The 20832-nt window shown below is 37.2% G+C and overlaps 1 protein-coding gene across 6 annotated transcripts in view; it reads left to right on the top strand.

Moving 5' to 3' along the window:
* Positions 1 to 1502: 1502 nt before the first annotated feature.
* The window catches only part of MIA2 (MIA SH3 domain ER export factor 2), a 37798-nt gene continuing 18468 nt past the window's right edge, over positions 1503 to 20832 (top strand). For 3 of the 6 annotated variants that reach the window (XM_018082568.1, XM_018082570.1, XM_018082569.1), the window contains exons 1-13: positions 1503 to 1782; positions 3292 to 3425; positions 4671 to 4757; positions 5084 to 6890; positions 9533 to 9748; positions 9893 to 9993; positions 12850 to 12981; positions 15476 to 15497; positions 15610 to 15698; positions 16085 to 16156; positions 16815 to 16925; positions 17242 to 17313; positions 17732 to 17836. In XM_018082568.1, coding sequence (XP_017938057.1) covers positions 1668 to 1782; positions 3292 to 3425; positions 4671 to 4757; positions 5084 to 6890; positions 9533 to 9748; positions 9893 to 9993; positions 12850 to 12981; positions 15476 to 15497; positions 15610 to 15698; positions 16085 to 16156; positions 16815 to 16925; positions 17242 to 17313; positions 17732 to 17836 — 3063 coding nt within the window. In that variant the 5' untranslated portion in view covers positions 1503 to 1667. Of the gene's footprint in view, positions 1783 to 3291; positions 3426 to 4670; positions 4758 to 5083; positions 6891 to 9532; positions 9749 to 9892; positions 9994 to 11304; positions 11432 to 12849; positions 12982 to 15475; positions 15498 to 15609; positions 15699 to 16084; positions 16157 to 16814; positions 16926 to 17241; positions 17314 to 17731; positions 17837 to 20832 lie in introns of those variants that run through there. The other 3 variants (XM_018082571.1, XM_018082572.1, XM_018082573.2) reach the window with 3 other exon arrangements.

The raw sequence follows: 20832 nt of genomic DNA on the forward strand, positions 1-20832 counted from the left end.
CCTGTGGTATATTGCTCTGTGATATGTGATGTAGGGATAGCACATGGATTTTCTAGTTGTCTTATGAGCCTGAAAACTGCCAAGTACCTTTAAAAGACTTTGGAGTTGAGTAAGTATTCTCCATGCTAAAGGATTTTACTTAGTGTCTAGTGCATGAGAAAGCTCCAAAACAGTATGTGGAAAAAAAATTCTATTCAAAGTTCCCAATGACCAGCTACAAAGTATCTAAAATGTATCAGTGCACACAAAATAGTTTATTAAACAAACAAATCAACAGAAAGCTAGAAAACTGTCAGTAGCTATATTAGCAATCATGCAAATCAATATAAGCGTAAAACTGATAGTTCATCTCTTCAGTTAAGAGAACAGAAATTTGGCAGAAAATACACCCCGCCCCCTCCATTCCAGCTGGTCCTTGGAGATCAGAGGGTCTGGATGTGGCTGGGCTTAATTTATGATTATAATCAATTTGGCAGGATAGTCATGTTCAGTAAGAACTTTCACCAGCACAGATTCAATAATAGTTTAATTTACCAATCCAAAACTACAGTCCTGTTGTGTTCAATAAGAACCTTTACTGTCCCAGATTCACACACATGTTTATTCAAACAACAGAAACACACATTTGGGATTGCTGTTGATAAACGGACTAGCTGTGATAGAGCTCTAACAATAACAATAATATTGTGCTAGCCTGGGTAATAATAACTGCACATAAGCTTACTAAGCAGGCATCCCTGCTTGTGAAGAGGGAGAGGAGAGTAGCCTGCAAAGTGACTCCCAGACCTTTTCATGTCTTCCTCCTAACTACATGAAAATTCTACCCTCCTGATATACAGCCCAGTCTTATTCTCCTCCTCCATCTTTACATGTAGCATAATCTAGGTGGAGAGTTGAGTAATGTAGTCATATAAATGGTAGAATGTACTTCATTAATCTTATTAGTATATGCAGGATATGCATTTTAATATCTAAATAACCCTTAATCAGGCAAAAGTTACTTTTTTTGGCCATGGTGTCCTTCAAAGCTCTGGTCATATGACTTTGTTCTCTTCAGTTCTTCAGAGCCAAAAGAGGACCATCCTACCCCCACAGGACCTCCTCCTTAAGCCAACTCATCCTTTCTTGACATCAGCTATGTAGAGTTCCATCCACAAAGATAATGTAGAAGGTATGTGGTGTAGGCTGTAGATAGTAGGCTGTCTCAGCCCTTGCCTGGCTGCTTGGTCATCATCCCACACCATCTTAAAATCAGGTGGAAGATGTACATTAAAAATGCATTCATAATCCAGAAATAATCCTATTATACAACTCCTGTCGAATTTCCCCAAGCACAATCTTCTACAAACTCAGAACAGAAGAATCTATCTGACAGAGGCTAAATATTGATGTGACCAGAACTAGTTTCTTTGTATTCAAAGCGTCAGCCTAGCTATCAGAACATAGTTAATTATTAATGCATGTGTATAATCAGGACGTCTGACTCTGCAGATTGTTAGCAGGTTAGCATAGTGTACTTAGGGTTTAAGCAGATGAGAGAAGGAAAATAGGATTGTAAGTTTACTTGCAATGTTTTGTTAGGCTAAGAAAAATAATGTAGAATATTCTTGCTAACGGCACATCTATGCAGTTTCCACAATTTCAGTGCATTCTGGATTTAATCTAAAATGTCAAAGATCTTGGATCAGAGAATTCTGTTGTTAGTAATTTCATTTTCAGCAAGTGTGCAGAGTACAAAGGTACTTTCAGAATGGAAGAAGTGTGGTGATCCAGAATGTGAGAGTAAGTAAAAATTTGGTTTTTTTTCAGAAGGAGTCTGTGGTATATATGCAGCTATTACAAACCATACTTTCAAAATTAGCAATGAAATAGACTGAAAATAAGTAGCCATAGCAAATGTTTGTTGTTAATACACTAAGTTTACGAGCAATAGGCTTAAACTTTTAAAACAAAAAGAGAAAAAAAAAAATACTTGCTGGATTGTTGTGTAAGGATATACGGATCAAAGTTCAGTAAAAATACTTTTGCACAGCTAGTTTTTCTCAGGTTTCCCAAAATGGGCAGTATAAAACAACTTTAAAGTATTTTAACTCATTTTTTACAGGTACAAAATAATTTTTTTAAAAAAAACCCAAATAGATAAAATATAAATAAAATAAAAATGGTAGGCTTTAAACTGAGAAAGAAGACTCTAACATGTGTTTATAGTACATTCATAGCCTATTCTGCAAAACTCTTTTTTTTTCTACTGTAAGCAAGCTGTTTGGTTTGGGATTTTTTTTGTAATTCTTCTTTAAAAACATGTTCTTAATATATCCTCTTTACTTATTTTTTCTTCTTTACCATGAAGTAAGTGCTGTAAATAGTTATGTAGTTCCTGAGCAGTAAATAGCTCTGTGGGAGGCAGAGCCACTGAATCACAAGTGGGCAGCAGCAAATAATGCCCCATTTATTATCCATCGATTACCATTGTGAAACCTATCACAGTTATAGGAAGCTGTTTCGAAGCTGTTTCCATTGGTTTGGCAGCCTTAAGTTTTGCATTTTCAATGTAGATACCTTTTCCTGAAGTGGAAGAGACCTTAGATTTCTTCTGATGATGGATTTTTATTTTCCTGTGGAGCCATACCAACTTCAATGGGTTCTGGATGTTCAGAGAAGTCTATCTTTGTGGAACAGCATGTAGAATGGGCTCCAAACTGACCAGAGCACATCAGTAGTGCTTTCTGTGGGGAGACAGAGGTGGAGACAAAGAAAATTTAAAGTAATTCAAACTGAATTGGAAACTTTGGTCTTAACAATGTGTTTAAGGTTTAAGTTGCTTAAATTTACTTATTTCCTTCATAAGATAAATGTATGCAAAATAGAGGACAAAATCCCTGAAGTAATACTAGATTTAACTTAGAATTTCTAAAATACAAAATTATAAGTATGTCTGAGAAATATTTTTTAACTGTTTAGATCTGGCTTTAGTAGTTAAATTTGCTAATTCTGCATACACATTTAAGCATTGAAACTTTGGCTGAGCAAACGCTGGAAAATGTTCACACAGGACAAGAGCTTTTCCACTTGGTGTCTGCAGTAAATAGGAAAGAAAACAGGAGAGGGCTGCTTTTCCCATTAGTTGCTTTCCACTTGATGATATAAACAGATCAGTATCATAACAAAGCACATACATTAAAATGTTTAATACATCAGTATTATATATACATCAGACTTCTTCAGTAACCTGACTTCAGACAAAATGGCAGCTATGCTTATTTGTTTCTTTTTTTCTACATATTATTCCAGAGGCAATGAGCCGAGTTCAAGCCACTACAGACTATTTAGGGCCTGATTGCCGGTATCTTAACTTCAAAACAGGAGAAGAAATAATGGTATACTCCAAACTTTCCAGGGAAAATGAAAACCTGTGGACTGGCAGTGTAAGTACTTCAATCCGAAAGACTTTCCCTGTAAATATTTTAGATACTGTAATAAGAGCATAACAACTGCAGACTGCTTGCTTCTAAGGATCTTCCACTTCTTTTGTAACATTAACCAGTCCTGGATCAATACAGTATTTGGGAGATGGGTCATTGTTGCTATATTTATATAGAAAGTGAAAATCAAATCTTGGAAAAGATCACTCATGAAGAAACAAAGTCAAGACTAGAATACAAGTTTTCTGACTCCTTCATGTTATCATTTGGCTGTAATGATTTCATCTGGTTCCCTTAAAAACACTCAGGTCTATCAGGTCAGGTTCCTACCTACAGGTAGGTAAGAAATCCAGTGCTGGGACCTGACTTCACAGTTCAGTGCTAAAGGAAAGTTCCCAGGGAAGTTATCATGCATATTTAATGATTTGGAACAATGGACAACACAGAACAGCCATTTGAGAAGGAATAGATGCATTGATCCAAATCAAGTTTTACTGCTAGTAAAACTGTGTAAGTACTTCAAAACTAGAATATATTGGTAAACTTTTTTTATCGTAAATGATCTTTCATGTTTATTGTTTAACAGTGAAATTCTGTCTTCCTTTTTTTCATTTGGGAGTATCTTTGCAGGTACCTCACTATTCCTTGCCTTCCAAGATGTATTCCTCCATTAAAGACAATCTGCAATGATTTGATGTAAAGCTAGCAGTTGGTTTCTTGGCCAGAAGGACTTTACTTGATTCTTTTGGACATTATCATTAACTTATTTTCTGCAGTGTTGCTGTCTTCATGGCCATTTTCTCTTCTGCTGCTTGTACCTGAATGTCATATCCTACTTTTCTTGTAACTTATTACGGGTCATTAGTTATTAATCATGACTTTTCTCCCACTTGAGACAATGGGAGCCAATTTTAGTAGGAGCTGGTTGCGACCATCTATGCACACAACACTGTCTTCAGCTGAAACACTTTTAAGGCTACTGCCTGGGTTCTGCACAAACACACATTCATAAAAATAACACACAAAATAGCAGTATGGAGCAATACACTTCCCCTTGCTTTCTGAAATGGCAAATGGAACATTTCTGTGAAGGAAAAATAAACCAGTCTTCTGACGAAACAGAATGAAGGGGATGGGGGCAGTTCTATAAACTTATTGTTCATCCATGCTTTTCTAGGACATATGCAAGCATCTAACATATTTATCACTGAAGTTTAAATGCTCTCATTCCTTTTATATTTTTTACAGAAAGGAAAGGATTTTGGATACTTCCCAAGAGATGCTGTGAAGGTTGAGGAAGTTTTTATTGGAGAAGAAGTTGAAGTGCTCACTAAGGTAAACCAACACCACCAGATTTTCCAATGTAGTTTACAGCAACCGAAAATCTAATATTCGGTAAGAAATTCAAGTGCTGATGCATATTTTATTCCAGATAATTCAAAACATTTGTTTTTTACACTTGCTCCATTTGCATGTTTATTGTCCTCTAAAATATTTATGTAATTCATTATATAGAACCCTTAGGAATAATACAATTAATTATAGTTCTTTGTGTAAATTTATAACTATACAGAAAGAATGAGAATATATATTGCTGTGCTACACGGTGCTATAGAAAATTACACATTAAACCATTTTAAAAGTTAATATTATTCTTTTAGGAAACTGATTTCCTCTGTCTTCATGAAGATAAGTATGTTTTTGAAAATGAAGATAGCACATTATATGATCACAACAAAGAAAGTGAATATTCATTGTCTGATGCAGAACCAAAGCTGCATGAAAACAAAACCTTAAATTACACAAAAGACTCCATACAAAATGAAGAAAGAATTGAATCAGTTTCTGAAAATGATTCTGAGGAAACTCACGCTCAGGAACCTGCAAACAAAAAGTTGGTTAGAAAAGACGATGGTAAAGAGCCACAAACGCAAAATAGTCTCCCACTGGAACCCATTCAAACTCAGTCTAGCTGGATTTCAGGATGGTTCACCACAGAAAGTAAAAATGATGAAGAGCCCTTAAAAGTTGTTACTGAATCTTTAGAAGAAAATAAATACCAAGGGAGAAAAATAATGGTAACAGACGAAAATGACTTACAGGAGCCAAATGACAAGGAGGAACAAGAACCCCCAGCACCTGGTTGGTTTCAAGGTGGACTGACAAACTTTCTGTTTTTTGGTGAAGAGAATGAAGATGTAGATTTGGCATCAGAAAAAAATGATCCACAAATCCATGATGTTTCTGGTGTGCCTGAGCATACCAATACTGAACAGGAAACACCAGACACAGAGTTACTGTCAGAAGAAGAAAAGAGTGAAAGCCAAGAATCCAAATCAAATTGGTTTAATTTGGGTTTAAGCGATGTTCTTAATTTTGGCCATGCTGAGAAAGATACAATTGCTACAGAGGACCATAAAAGTGGAGAAACAAAGGATGAAGCAAATAAGAACGAGGAAGAGCAGACTTTAGACCAGAAAGAATCACACACGGACAAAGAATCAAAGGAGACAGCTAAAGCAGTGACAGAGGAAGATGAAGAGAATTATGCACAAGAAATAATAGATTCACACAGGCCAAATCCTGAGGAGATACCAGCAAGCGTACAAACTCTTAATAACACCAAACCCACCTCAAATAGCACAGAATCATCTTTTGATATACTGACATGTGACAAAGAGAAGCCAATTGAACCTTACAGTTCAGAAGAAGACTTGGTATCAGAAATCCAACTGTTGAAAAACACTGAAGCTGAAAAGAGAAATCAGGAGTCAGAAAGCAGACGTGGCCAGTCAGGTTGGTATACAAATATCTATAATACTTTTATTGATTATAATACAGACACACATGATAATCAACAGGGACATGAATCAATTGCATCAGATCAGATTTCTTCTTCTCCTAGCCTACCTCCAAATTGTGATCCCTCAGACATAAAAGATATAGAAGAAAAGCCCGACACATCTGAAGAAGAGAGCCATTTCTTCTCTTTTAGACATTTTGCAGACATACTGAAGTTTCAGAGTTCAACAGTCAAAGAAGAGCAAGTGCAGAGTTATGGGGAACTACCAGGAACCACAAATAATCATCCAAGCATCAAGAAGACCCCATGTGACAGTGAACCAAGTCTTAGTCTGGAAACACCTGAGAAAGACAAACCAGTCAAAGCTTGTAATGCACAACAAAATTCAGCATCCAAAAGCCATTTCAAAATGGATAATGATGTAAAAGAGAAAATTCACAAACCAGAGAATAAAAACAACCCGCTGAGTTTTTATGAAAACAACATCAAAGATTTCAGTCAGGATATTTTTAATAATGAACATAATCAGAAACCTGGGGAGTCCCAAGAACTGACTCCAGACCAACCTTTCTCTCCTCAAACCTCATCTAGCTTTGGTTTAACAGGTACCAAAACTTCTGAAGAAACTGGCCATTTGGAAGACATGTGGAGTTTCAGAATGGAAGGTAAAAACTGCTTGCAGAGAAGAACTAAGCTTCCATAATAAAAAAAAAGGCCTCGGTAAAACCTTGATAAAATACCACAGGGAAAAAAAACTGAAGGCATTTCAAAACAGAAGGTTAAACATAAAGAATCAGATAACAGTAATGCAGATCCTCCAAAGAGACTGATCTTTCTCTTCAGCTGGCAGTGACAAACAGGGCGGTGGAGGAAAAAAACTACAACAAAATCTACCAACCTAGTAGAATATTCAACAGCTCTTGATGCTGTTTCTGATAGCTTGTCAGAGAAAAGTGACAAACTGAACAAATTCCTATAAACATGCAGCATTATCAGAAAGGTGAAGCAGAAGTAACATGGGAAGATTCATATTCCCAATATCAGCTTCTGGTACCAGAGAATGGACAGTCTTAACCCTGATCTTAGAACGAATATAAACATTACCTGTGATACAGTAAAGGAAAACATTATTCTGTATCTTTAGGTTTAGGCCCATCAATTCAAGCTATTATGGTAGTGCAAGATACAAAAGCATAGAAAATAAATCTGAGTTTTGGAAGGCATCATCAAACACTACTTCAAAAAGCAAAGTAATACCAAAGTCTTCAGCTGAATCCAAGTCCAAAAAAGTATTTACAAAGGCAATTTACCAAAAATAAAAAAAAAGTCATGTGGTATTAGTCTGATCAAATGTGAACTTTTACCCTAGAAGCTCTCTAAAATAGAAGACATTTTTAAAGAAAAAAAAATAGATACCTAATTTCTCCTAAACCCCTCAAACTAGAAAGCCAGACTGCTATTAAAAAAAAATTAATTAAATCTTGACAACCTGGGATTGCTCGTAAACCTGGCTGATAGAATATATGTTGAAAAACAAGATACTGTTGTAATCAAAAAGATGGATAATACTGGAAAAATAAAAGATTGCTGCTACTAAAACTAGTTAGAAGAAGAAAAGAAAAAAAGAGAAAGAATCTGAAAATCAGAGAGTAAAAGTCCAGAAATATAAATAATAGCAATTATATTCTAGTAGAAAGAGTTCCAGTAGTATTTTTACCAGACCACCAGGGTTCTTTGCAAATATATTGAGTAAAACTAACAATAAGCCCATCAGAAAAAGTCTAAGTATACATGTTTTGTGAAAAAGCCAAATGAAAATAGAAGTGACACTAGGACTACTGTCACTAGTATACTTAATACTGCACAGAATGATGAGATGGAGGTAGGAGCAAAGGAATCTGAACAAGAAAAGATACTCCTAAATGTGGAGAAGGTGCAGAAAATGCTGAAATCAATTTAGAAATCATGCAAGAAAAATGTGGGGAAGGACAGCTTGGCATTCTGTAAAAAATGCTGGAAAACAAGGAAATTGACAAAATCACAGTAGGGTGAACAGAGTTCATGTCCCAAAAAAAAGGAAAACCATGCAAATATTGTATGATGAACAGATTTACCAAACACATTAATAACATTCCAACAATTTTATTTAAAGCTATAACAAAATGTTCCCTCTGTGAGGGAAGCACACTGCTGCAGCTGCAGCAGCAATTTGAAAAGATTCATCATGAAATCACAGCTTACTCAACTAAAGATAATCCTATGCAGAGGGAACAGGTCATTGTCTCTGCACAAAAGGGGCACAATTTTGACACTGGGCAGGGAAAAATATATGGAAAAAAGGAATGTTCTTCTAGAGCTGGCAGAGCTTTTGTCTGCTATACAATTAAGTGTGCTGCCCAAAATGCAGCTAAAGTTACTGGGCTAATGTTTCACTAACAGTGATTTAGCAAGAACAAAATATCCTTTGTTGTCAGAAAAAAGTACAACAGATACAACACTGTCTCCTTCTGGTGATTTAAAATTAAGAGACAGTGAGCCTAACTCACACTAGTTAATGTCTAATTTACGATATTTTGAGGATCTGATAATACAGGTTGTGTTAATATAATTGTATCACTTTAAGAGTCAATTACTTGTCTTGAATTTTGACTACTGGACTATTTGTGATGCATATCTTTGGCCCACCGTCTTGAAGCATAGAATTAAATTAAACAATCCATCATTTTATTTTTTTTATTCGTGGGTAAGCAAGATGTGCGTTTTTTTGAAAGCGCTATTTTATTGACTTCAGACAATTTACTCCAAGTCACTAAAACTAAGGCAGCCAGTTGTCTTCAGTCATACTTCTGCATGAATATGCCTGTGGTTCCTTGTATTTTGCAGTGAAGCTTGTTATCTTGTGGAAATTCATTAATCTTTAATCCTACATGGCATTTTTAGTTGTTCTCCTCCTAAAGCTCTTGTATTTGGATATAAGAAAGAGATTTACTAATCCTGACCAGGGAATCTATATGCTATCTATCAAATCCTGAACACTGATTTTTAACTCCTTTACTACAACACAAGTTTTGCTTAAAGCTCTATCCTCCAAATTCTGAGATCATTATTTGAATAGTATTTCTTAAATAATTTCTTAATCATAAATCTTAGCATATTTACTCTAATGTGGTATTCTAATGTTTGGCTTTAAACTGAGAAAAATTAAAAAAATTAAAATCTTTGTAGAGATTAATATCTTATCAGAGTACGTATGTGTAAGTTGAATCCTCGGAAAATAACCATGATTTCCCTTTACATTTATTTGTAGGAGTAGGCAGAAGAAAGCTACTAGAAGAAACACCAGAGAAGAAACACGAAATAAATGTAGCTGTAGATAGGGAACTCAACAGTGACCAAGATTCAAAAGGAACAGCCATTGCTTCAGTAAATTCTGAAATAAAAATGGACAGTTCAGTAGCTGACTCCGTATTTGATGTCAAAAAGCCTTTCTCAGATGCCATCCAGAACTATGTTCCAAGCAACGGTAAGTGTTGAGTTTCTTAATTTTAAGGAAAATTAATTTGCAACATTAAAAAAACCCCAAACCACTAAAAAACAGTTGGAATTACATGAAGCTAACAATTGTAATGTAGAATCTCTTTTTTTTATTTCCTTATGATAAAACTAGAAGGAGGCTGGATATATCAAATACTACTCTGCTTGAATGCTCTGGAGATCAGGGACTCAATGAAATCTGTATTGTCAGCAGTGATGAGTGTTATCAAAAAGGTAAGAATTCTTTCTGTGACATAGCATTGACACTAGTGCAAAATTAAGCCAGTTACAGGTTATGTTCAGCAAGGAAGCTCCTAAAAAAAAAAGAAAAAGAAAAAAAGAAAAAATCCTTTTAAAGAAACCCTCTGAAGTTTTTTGCTTCTGCGGTTATCTGATGCCAAATGAGACAAAGATAGCTCAGGAAAATGTCAGGTCAGCTGCTGCTCATCTGCCTGTTATTTGCAGTGCAGAATCTGATGGACATAGGGTGTGAGGGGATTTTTTGGGTTTTTTGGGTTGTTTTCAGAAGAGCCAGGAAACACCTCAGTGGTGTTTTTAAATTTTCAAGTGTGTTTGCTGGTTGTTTGTGGTTTTAAAAATGAAAATAATAGCTCTCTGTAGTTCCCATGATAATACTGATTAAATTTGCTTGGACTTAGAGTTTGGGTTAGGATGACTAAAATAACCAGAATGCTTCCATTGTTTTTAAAAAGTATTTTCAAAGCCTTGAGTCCCAAATATTCCCCTAGTTTGTAATTGCATTAAAAATACTTTTCTAGGCAAATATGCAAAATACAAAATGGGGTTATTATTGCTATGGGGATGTTTTAAATATCAAAACATAGGGCAGAGTGAAGGTGGACCTTAATGGACATAACTGCACAAGAAATGATGCTGCCAGAGAGAAAAGGTAGATGGTGTTGCACTGTCTTTTCTAAACAAAAGAACAGTATCAGGAAAAATGAATAATTTTGGTGTTTTGGTATAACTTTGTTTAGATTGATTAACTGAAGTTTAAGAACCACATAAATGTGTTCCTGATTTACAACGTACTTATACAGAATAGGGTTAAACTGCAGTCTAGGATGATGAAGACTGAAAGGCTTTGTTTGTCATGACCCAGACTGGATCGTAGTGATCGCTGACAGTTCGCCACTACGGCCAAACTCATTCCTGTTTGTTTGACACAGCTAAAAAAGCCACTGCCACCTTTTACTTAGCCCAGTCCCTTAGGCGGTACCAGCTTCACAGGCAAGTCACTCGCCTTGCACTGTGAAAGTTGAGTTAGCAGACGTTAATTAAAAAAAATCATTAAAAGAAAAGTTAAAACAAACGAACACAAAAAATAGAGTTAGTCTCAGTGAATAAGATGGAGAAAAATCCTTCGCCATGTGGCATTGCATTTGTACACTGGCGCCGCAGCAGCCCCGGTACGATCAGTTTTCGGCAGACGCGGGGCAGGAGGTGACGCCCCAGCCCTGCGCCACCGGGGCTGCTCCCCCCGCGCTCCACCTGCTGCCCCCGCCCCGCCGGCACGGACAGCCCTGGCCCGCAACCGGCAACACGCACGGCGGCTGTCCCGGCGGGAGTCGGGCCCTTCCCGAGCAGTCTGTTTCTGGGATCACCCGCCCGCGCTCGGGCGCACATGGAGGCAGCGGGCACCGCGCGGGAGGTGAGTTTTCCTGCGCGTAACTTTAGGGAGTGACAGGAGCGGATTCCCGCGGGGCCATGTCGGTGCCGGAGCACGGGGGTGGGGGGAGCTGCCGGTCCTTCCGACTGCGGCCCCCTGCCAAGGGGAGGTCCTACCGGGAGAGGCCCCCGAGCCGCCGCTGGGCGAGCGACGGGAAGCCAGGCCCGGCCCCACACTCCCTACCGATGCCCGCGTCGTCCCCCGCTTTTCCGCGGCAAGCGGTGGCTCTTTCCCGCATTCCCCTCCTCCCCGGGCAGTGGTACGTGCCGGTTTGTCAGCGGCGGGCCCGGAAGGGGCGGCCGCCAGCCGCGGGAAGATGGCGGACGGGCGGCCGCGGGGAGCCCGGGGCGGGCACCGCACCGCCGGGATGTGGGCCGAGCTGCGGGACAGCGCCCGCGCTACTGCGGCTGGCCTGGGAAGGGCGCAGCTGGGTGAGCGAGGGAGTGGGCTCCGGGGCCCACCTCCGCCCGGGGAAGCGGGGGCCGGGGGCCGTGCGGCGGGGGGCTCAGGCCGGGGAGAAATCGAAATTTACAGCACAGTGACACGTTCTTAAGCACGGCTCACATATAGTAAGTGTGAGCTACATTGAGGATGTTGTATCTTTGAGTAAATAGTGAGATCCATTTACAAATAAAATGTGACTGTATTTAGGTATTTAAAATGCGTTAAATCACTGATATTTTCAAGTATGTTATTTTAGCATGAGGTTGGCTGAACAGGTTTTTCCACCAGAAAAATATTAAATACTTACTAGTATTGACTCTTCCAACAGTGAAACGTGTAGCCAGCTCGAAGGAGAATTTGCTGCAGTACATTGTCAGTACCCAAAAGGGTCCTACAGGAGAGCTGGAGAGGCACTTTTTACAGGGGCTTGTAGTGATAGGGCAAGGGGGAATGGCTTCAAACTGCAAGAGGGCAGGTTTAGATGAGACACGAGGAAGAAGTTCTTTACTGAGGAAATGGTGAGACACTGGAACAAATTGTCAGAGAAGCTGTGGATACCCCAGCCCTGGAAGTGTTCAAGGCCAGGCTGGATGGGGATTTGAGCAACTTGATCTTTTGGAAAGTGTCCCTGACCATGGCAGGGGGATTGGAACTTTGAGGTCCTTTCCAACCAAAACCATTCTGTGATTCTGTGATAGTGGTAGGTTCAGAAGGAAAAGTTTTCAAAGCTTTATCTATTCATTGTCATATCTTGTTGGAACTTTTTTCTTCTTTTTTTTTTATTTAGTTGGTAAATCTATAATTCAAAAATCAAATGCTTCTGTTATCCATTTTTTCAGAGTTTTCGGAAAAAAATAGATGTAGAAGGCTTGTAAGTAAATTAAGTCAACATGTAATGTCTGTTTCTGTTGAAAATCTCAGCCTCTTTAGCTGAAGCTTTTTACTTTATTTTTCAGGCTGTGGCTTCACTGCCTGAAGATATGAGACCTGGCCCTGATCTGTATGGTTTCCCATGGGAAATAGTGATTTGTGTTGGCATTGTTGGAGCATTTACAATTCTCTTGTTCCTGTACAGAAGTTACCAATCAGTAAGTGTTTTTGTTTAATCCCAGATGGCAGCTAAGCACCACACAGCTGCTCTCTCACTCCATCCCCTGCACAGGGATAAGGGAGAGAGTCAGAAGAGTAAAAGTGAGAAAACTCAGGGTTTGAGATAAAGACAGTTTAATAGGGAAAGCAAAAGCCATGCACGTAACAAAGCATAACAGGGAATTTATTCTGCTTCCCATGAGCTGGCAGGTGTTCAGCCATCCCCAGGAGAGCAGGGCCCCATCATGCAAAACGGTTACTTGGGGAGACAAACTCCATCACTCCAAACACCACCCCCCCCCGCTTCCTCCTTTCCCCCAGCTTTGTATGCTGAGCATGATGGCATATGGTGTGGGATATCCCTCTGGTCAGTTGGGGTCAGCTGTCCTGGCTGTGTCCCCTCCCAGCTTCTTGTGAACCTGCAGCCTCCTCACGGGTGGGCTGAGAAGCAGAAAAGTCCTGGACTCTGTGTAAGCACTGAGCAGCAATAACTAAAACATCCATGTATTATCAGCTCTTTTCAGCACAAATCCAAAACCCAGCCCCATACCAGCTGCTGTGAAAAAAATTAACTCTATCCCAGACAAAACCAGCAGAGTAAGCAAGTTGTGTGCAGATATGTAGAGTGCATTAATGGTTTGCACTGAAGTTGTTATCCTTTTCAAGGTATATAATGCTTCATACATATAATGCTGTTGTAGTTGAATTTAGAATCCCTCTAAAAGAGGAATTGAAGGGTCTGTTTTGTCAAGACATTAGGTGTTTAGGCATGTACTGAGTGACTGTTGTCATAAGAGGAAATGCAAGGAAACTCGATGTAGTAAGGCTTCCTTTTTCCTTTTCTATTTAATTTCTACACCAGGCTTTCAAAGACAGCCCTTAAATTATTTTCACAGCATACAGATGTCTTCCTCAGGGTGTATATTTACTGTGTCTGTTGATATCTCTGTGACTACCCTGTGACTACCATAGCCAGACCAGCTCAGGTGTTTCAAGGTAATTTTAAGTGGAAGCAATCCGTGTGGTTTCCCATCAAGAAGGGCATTTTAAAACTCTTTGGGTAGTGAGCTTGATTCTGTTTATTGGAACGTTGGAACACTGAACCAATTTCACTGTATGCTTTTTGTGAGCAGTAATCTGGTGACTTCGAGAATTGCAGTACTGAAACCTTTTAATGCACAAAACAGATTATATTTTTGAGGTAATGGCTTTCTTCTATTGTGAGTAAGTAAGAATCTGACTAATAACAGCTGCCTACCATACTTTTCCTACTAAGGAGATGGGGTCAGTATCCATAACACAGCATTTCAATTTCTCCCCAGTTTTTGCATACTCTCAAATAGTCTGAATGTGATTCTAGTGATAGGTGTAATGATGCTCATGTTTGAAGATGGGTTGGGCAGCTGTTTAGTTTTTCAGATATGAGCAACTGCATTTTTAGGGTTTTAACATCAGCTAACAGGTTGTGTGTAAGGGGATCTCTGTGTGAGTTAATGTAATTGTAACTTGGGTAATACCTTCTGTTTTCTAGCAGCATCCCTTTAGATGATTCAACTGAAATCACACAAGCATCAGCTCTGGTATTGTTTTCCTCCTGCTTGTCACTTAAGGCATTAGATATTACAGAAGTTATTGATAGTTTTTTCAATCAGCTGTACTTACAGCTGCACTGACTGCTCTTTGGACAATTGATGATTACCTAGAAGTAATGGGGATTAGCTTTGGGGATGAGAGGATAAAAGTACACTTATGACTTTCTTTCCCTTTTTTGTTACTTGGACTACTTAGCCATCCTATGGCTTTAAATGAGGAAGAAACAGGGAAGATCTGAGGGACCCATTGTTACATTAGGCACATGATCCAGGCCCAGCCTTGAGAGAAATGCTATGTTGTAATGCTTTTGTGGGTCCAGCCAAGTTCTGCATCTCTTGCACAGGCCGTTTGTGATAGATTTTGTCCTGAAGTTTGTAAGATTTTGATTCTAGGGCACTAAACCCCACGTGGCAGCTGCTGACTTGGCACTTCCCACTGAGTTGCATCTGAACAGGATGTCCATGAGGTAGTACCCCTACTGCAGCTCTATTCTGTGTTAAAATGTAGGGGGGGTGTTTCCCAACAGGAAGTTTGAGCTGGTGTATAGAGCTTCCCCCTTCCTTCCCTTTCCTACTCTTTTGACGGTGCATGTCCACTACCATTCTGTGTTGGCAGTCATGGTTATGTGATGACTATACAGAGGTGTGTTATTAAAGTGATCCAAGTGAAAACTAACTTTCTTTCCCTCTTGTCTCTGATGAGAGTGGGAGAGGGACAGGGCAAACACACGGACATGGAGGAGGTAGGAGCAGAAGATACGATTGCCTATTTTTTATAGCAGCCTGTATTTATATTCCTTTTTTAAGTTCCATGGTTAAACTGATCATGGAACCACAGCTTAAAAGATTAGTTTTCAGATACTATGCAAGAGTAATTGATCAGCTTGTTTTTTTTTTCCAGGTTAGAAGTCGACTTTATGTAGGTAAGCGTATTTTTCATACTGTTTCTTTGGAGTATGACTTCATTCTTTCTTTCTTTTTTTGCTCCTTAAACTATTAGGATATTGCAACATTTAAGTGTCATTCTCTTTTTAGGAAGGGAAAACCAACTTGCCAATAAAATTGCTGAACTAATTGACGAAAAATCCAAAATTCTTGAAAAACTCAGCCTTTGCAAAAAAGAGGTAATGGTTCTCATTTAGTACTTTCAGATGTGTCACAGAAATGGACAATCAAAGTATTAAACTTCTCTAAAAGTAAGATGTTTTAAAGCTTTTAAAGTAATTCTTCAAATGCTTTTTTCTATTGGTACCTTAAGAGCATTAAGGTGTTATCAAGTTCTGCCTTTAACTCTTAATACAATATGTTCCACTGGAAACAACTTCAAAATGTATTTGTTTGGTTTATGTCACTGGGATAATCTAGTAGGGCTGAATCTTTCCTGATTTCCAGCAAGGTGCATTTGTGAATATTTAGATGGTGGCTATGTTTCAGACTAGAGCATCATAAATTAATGCTATTATTTAATCAATTATTTACGTACACTCTGACATAAGTAATTCCTTTTCAGTTTGAAGATTTAGAATTGTCTCTGAAGGATGGTAATATTATGAAAGAATCAACAGACACGTCTTTTTTTGAGGTAAAAAGATAAATGGAAATTGTTGCTTCTGTATTTTAAGACAGTATTTTAGGAAAATGCTGCCCATATTAAATAAAAAACTCCGATTAAAAAAACCCCAACAGATAAAACCAGCAAAGCTCTTCCAGACAAAATCCAAAAAAATGCCAATTTAATTGTTTTAATTGGGTTACTGAAAATGACATAAAATCAAGGCATTTAAATTAAGAGAAGTTTTTCTTAACAATAGCATTGTGAGTGATTGATATAGAGCAAATGGCATATTGGACAATAAATAATTTTTTAAAAGTGAATTGTTCCTGTTTCAAGGATTGAGAGTAGTGCATGAAATATCTTTTTCACATCTGATTTAATTAAAATATATTTTATAGGCTATGGAGCATAGTTGTAAAGAAAAACTACTGCTACATTATTTATATCCCCCAAACTGAGAATATATTTGTAAAAAAGTCCTGAATAAGTGAATCAAGTACCTATTAGGCTCTATAAAATTCATGTAACAAAAAAGCAAACAGATTTATTTCATTCTGTAGATCTAATTCTTCCAGGTTTTGTTAACGTGCAAGAGTCTAGAGTACTTGATATGGTGAAATTTGTTAAACATATTTTACTGTCATATTTAAAACATACTTGTTGTCTTCAAATGTAATTAATTTAGGAAATGCATGAAAAACTGAACAAGTCAAACTTGGAACTCAACCAGGAAATAGAGAATCTAGAAAAAGAACTGGAAGAAGAAAAGTCTAAACAATCAGAAAATGATATCTTGGTAAGAATAAGGAGAATCCAGGTTTTGTTACTATTCATTTAAAAAAATTGCCCGCAGAAGAAAATTTTCTGTGGAGAAGACAAATTATTCTCCTTGTGTGTTTTGAAACAAAACGCACATTTTTCATTTTATCTCCCCTAATACTCGTTACATTCCAATTACACTCATAAAGGAAAATACTCAAAAGAAGAAAAACTTTTTTTACTGATTTGACAGTAGAACTTCCTGAGTTTGGAAATTAAAATAATGTTATTAATTGCCTAGACCTTTTCAGTCAGATGCGTGGAGAAGCTATATGACAACTAATAATTTTCAGGTGGCTGAAATTCAGGAGAGAGTGGAGTCTTTAGAGAATGAAGAAAAATCTATCCAGTCACAAATTGATGAGGTATGTCTACTCTTCATAGTTTCTATTTTCAAACCTTTGTTAATTCTCAATTCTCCATATAGTTACTGTTTTAATTTTTTTATTTTAAGGATGCAGAAATAATATGCTGTATAAACCAAAAGAGTTTGTAAGGCTTAGTACTTCTGTGTGACTTGATTGAGCAAATTTTAATTTTATATAGGGATTGGCATTTGTTGAGTAGTCACCTTGTCTTTTCTTTGTTGTCTTATTACACAATGATACATAGTGTTGCAAAAGTACAATCAGCAAAAACTGTTGAAATGGTAGAGAAAATATGAGAATACATATACAGGACAGCTAGAAAACATAAGAATAAGTCCAGTAATACCATCATGACCCATCATGACCTTATCTTCACTTATAACATTTAAGCAACACGCTTTTTTATTTCACTTAGGCCAAGTCCACCCTAAAAGTCTATCAGATTAATACAGAGAGACTCAAGACATCTCTTCAAGATGCAGTAGATGAAAACAGCCATCTCCAGGAAAGTGAAAAACAGGTAGGTTGTTCCTAGTTATCCTTAGACATATGTACTGTCTTATGGTACTACATAAATAGGATTTCTCCAAGGAGCTAATCTTCAACAAGTTTGTTAACACGCCTCATGTATTCTAGTACATGGAATGAGGAAGAGGACATGTTTTTTAAAATGTTTTATGTTGGAATAAGTTTGTGTAAAATAGTCTTGTTTTAAAAGAAATTTAATAATCAGTGGGGAAACATGCATAGAGTTCAGTGGAAAAAGAGCATGTGGTCATGTGAGCCTAATAAGAATATTGCTGAGACCTGGAGGAAATCAGAAGTATTTGAGCAAGTCCACAGCTAGGACCCTCTACAGAGGCAGAGAGAAAATTCTTCTATGTGATCCAGAAAACAAAAGAAATTGAGAAATTGCAGAGTATGCAAATGCAGGTAAAAAGCTTATTGTAGTATTTCTTTAAATGTATTAGTGGAAAGTCAGGTAAGTAACACAGATAAAGAACAGAAAAGACTGTTACTTTCCAAATTTTAGCTGTTTGTTTTCCTGAGTGCTGTAGCCAGATCCCAAAGAATCTGGTTGTTTAAAAGTGTTCAGCATATGCAGTAGTTGTCCTCTGCAATAGGTAGTTTTACAGCAAAGCTATTAATTGTCTCTTCTAACAGATATTTTCTCTGAGTATTTAATTTTCTGAGGAATGTTTCTGGGGTTTGGGGTGGTTCATTGTGTTTTCAATGGATATGTTCTTGTTTTCCTGTCTGATTGGTGATCTTGTTGTCTGTGGAGTAAGACATCTGATAGATGTCTTGCAGGGGAAGGAGTAATGGTGGGAGTACAGGCCTGTTGCTTTTTACCAGTCTTATAAAAAGGTGAGGAATATTTTAGTCCTCTCAATGAAAACATTGTGTAGATCAAACTTATGGATTCAAGAAAAAGAAAGGTTACTGGAAATAGAATATTTTCCGCAGGAGGAATATTTCAGTTCTGCACAACTCTAATTTCTCTAATTCTAAAAAAAAAAAAAAAAAAAAAAAAAGATAAATTTACTAGGTGCCATGAGTGGAAAACCAGTATATTGGGGTGTTATCATCACTGTGAGATGAAGTTGCTTGAGAATTATTTTCCTACAGGAGTCTTTTTCATCTAATCTCTACATCCTTATTGTTTCTGTAAGGAAGAAGGTTCTGGTCTCAGTGCTTCATTTCAAGTGTGACAGTATTCTTATGTAATAAACTTTGAGAAGCAATGCACAAAGTTTTATTAGAGAGGGATTTTCTTTTTTTCTCTGATGATTTCTTGGGTTTAAACAAAAATAATCCAATTATTTATGTGTGTGACAGGAATCTTCTCTTTCTTTCATTTTATTGAGAAGTAATACTTAGAGAAAAACAATACTAAGTGCTAACAATAAACCCTACGTTCACAGGCAATCATTTTATATCAAGCAAAACCAGGGGGAAAAATCAGTAAAAACAACTCCCAGAGTTTAATTGCCATGTTCCTAGATGAAAAAAAAAATGTTTTTTGCATACCTTCCAGATAAAACAACCCGGGTTATAGGTAGTTCTCTAAGGATTGTTACTATACTTCTAGGATTAATTACTACATTTCGTTGTTAACGAAAATGTAGTAATTGAATTTTAGTAATTGAAGAACATTTGTGCATATTGTAATTTGTTGTGCTTCTGAGTAGATAAATAATCTGATAAGAGTTGATGGAACCTGATAAGTAAAGAAGAGAAAATATGTGCTTTGCTTGTTTGTGTTCTCATTTCTGAGGTGGTTGTAAGCATGTGAGTTAGTTTTCTGTATTAGAATATCCATATCCCTCTTTTATTTTTCTTTCTTACTTTTTTTTAAGATGGAATTTCACTTATTCTCAAAAGGTAACAAAGGTGTTATTTGTTTACAGAAACTTGAGTACTTTCTTCCTCTGTCCCTTTGCACTAATGGGTCATAATCTTCTGGCACATCATAGCTTAAACATTGTAACAGATGTGCGGTTTCAGGTTTATGATGTGTCAGAGAGAGGATTGGGCCTTTTAGGTTGAACAAGGGAACTGTTAATGAACTCCCGTGCTTTGCTGTTTGTTTTTTTTTTTTCTTCAGGAACATTATAAATATATATTGCTTTAACTTAGTGCAAATCCTTGCTGTTTCTCTTTATTGTAATTTTTACAGGTGCATAAAATCATGTAAATTTGTTTTGGTTTTGGCTTCATGAAGAAGGAATCGCTTAAACTTTAGCTTCCCTTTGCGGATGACAATGATAAAAGTAGTTGTCTGTGTATGTCTTCTAATCCCTAATATGTCCTTTGCATGATGCTGCAAATTCACACATGGCTTTTACTGCTTGGAAAGTTCAGTTGTGTGCCAAGGGGCAATGTGTGTTAATCTAACTCTAGTTACATACCTTTTGTTTTATGTCTTCTAGTTTATCTTTGGGAAGTAGTGTTCAGGCTTGTTTGTCTATTTGCACCTAAGTTCCCCTGTTTAACTACCATTTTCTGGTTTTATTTTTAGTATAACTGCTGTTATGTTCTTGTTGCTCAATCTTGTTAATCCTTTCTGTACGGTCACTGCCTTTAAATTGATTGCCTGTTGTGCAGCTTTAAGCACTATTCTTTTGACACTCTTAAGACAATTTTTTTTGTATTTTACCCCATGTTGTAGAGCATGTTTTAACATAAATTTCTGTCAGTTCAATTTTACTCTCATGATATAAAGACATGGTTTAATTAGTTAAGATGTTTCAGTGGTTATTTTTAATGGGCTGGTGCTGAAGTGTTTTAATCTTTTTACTGATGTAAAGTATTTTTGTGAAGTTAGGTTTTACTGGGGAATGTCTGCAAAATGTAACCTTGGGATTGACCTGTCTTTTTAGTTAAGCTCAATAAATTACTTACAGTTGCTGTGACTTTCATTAACAGGGAAGCTTGTTTAGAACAAAATTTAAAAATTATTTTAAGAGATATGGAGAAGAATAGGAGAAATAATACAGTTTTGCAAGTCACATG

Source organism: Manacus vitellinus, unplaced genomic scaffold (genome assembly GCF_001715985.3).
Source record: "Manacus vitellinus isolate BGI_N305 unplaced genomic scaffold, ASM171598v3 scaffold_6_pilon, whole genome shotgun sequence".
Taxonomy (NCBI): Eukaryota; Metazoa; Chordata; class Aves; order Passeriformes; family Pipridae; genus Manacus; species Manacus vitellinus.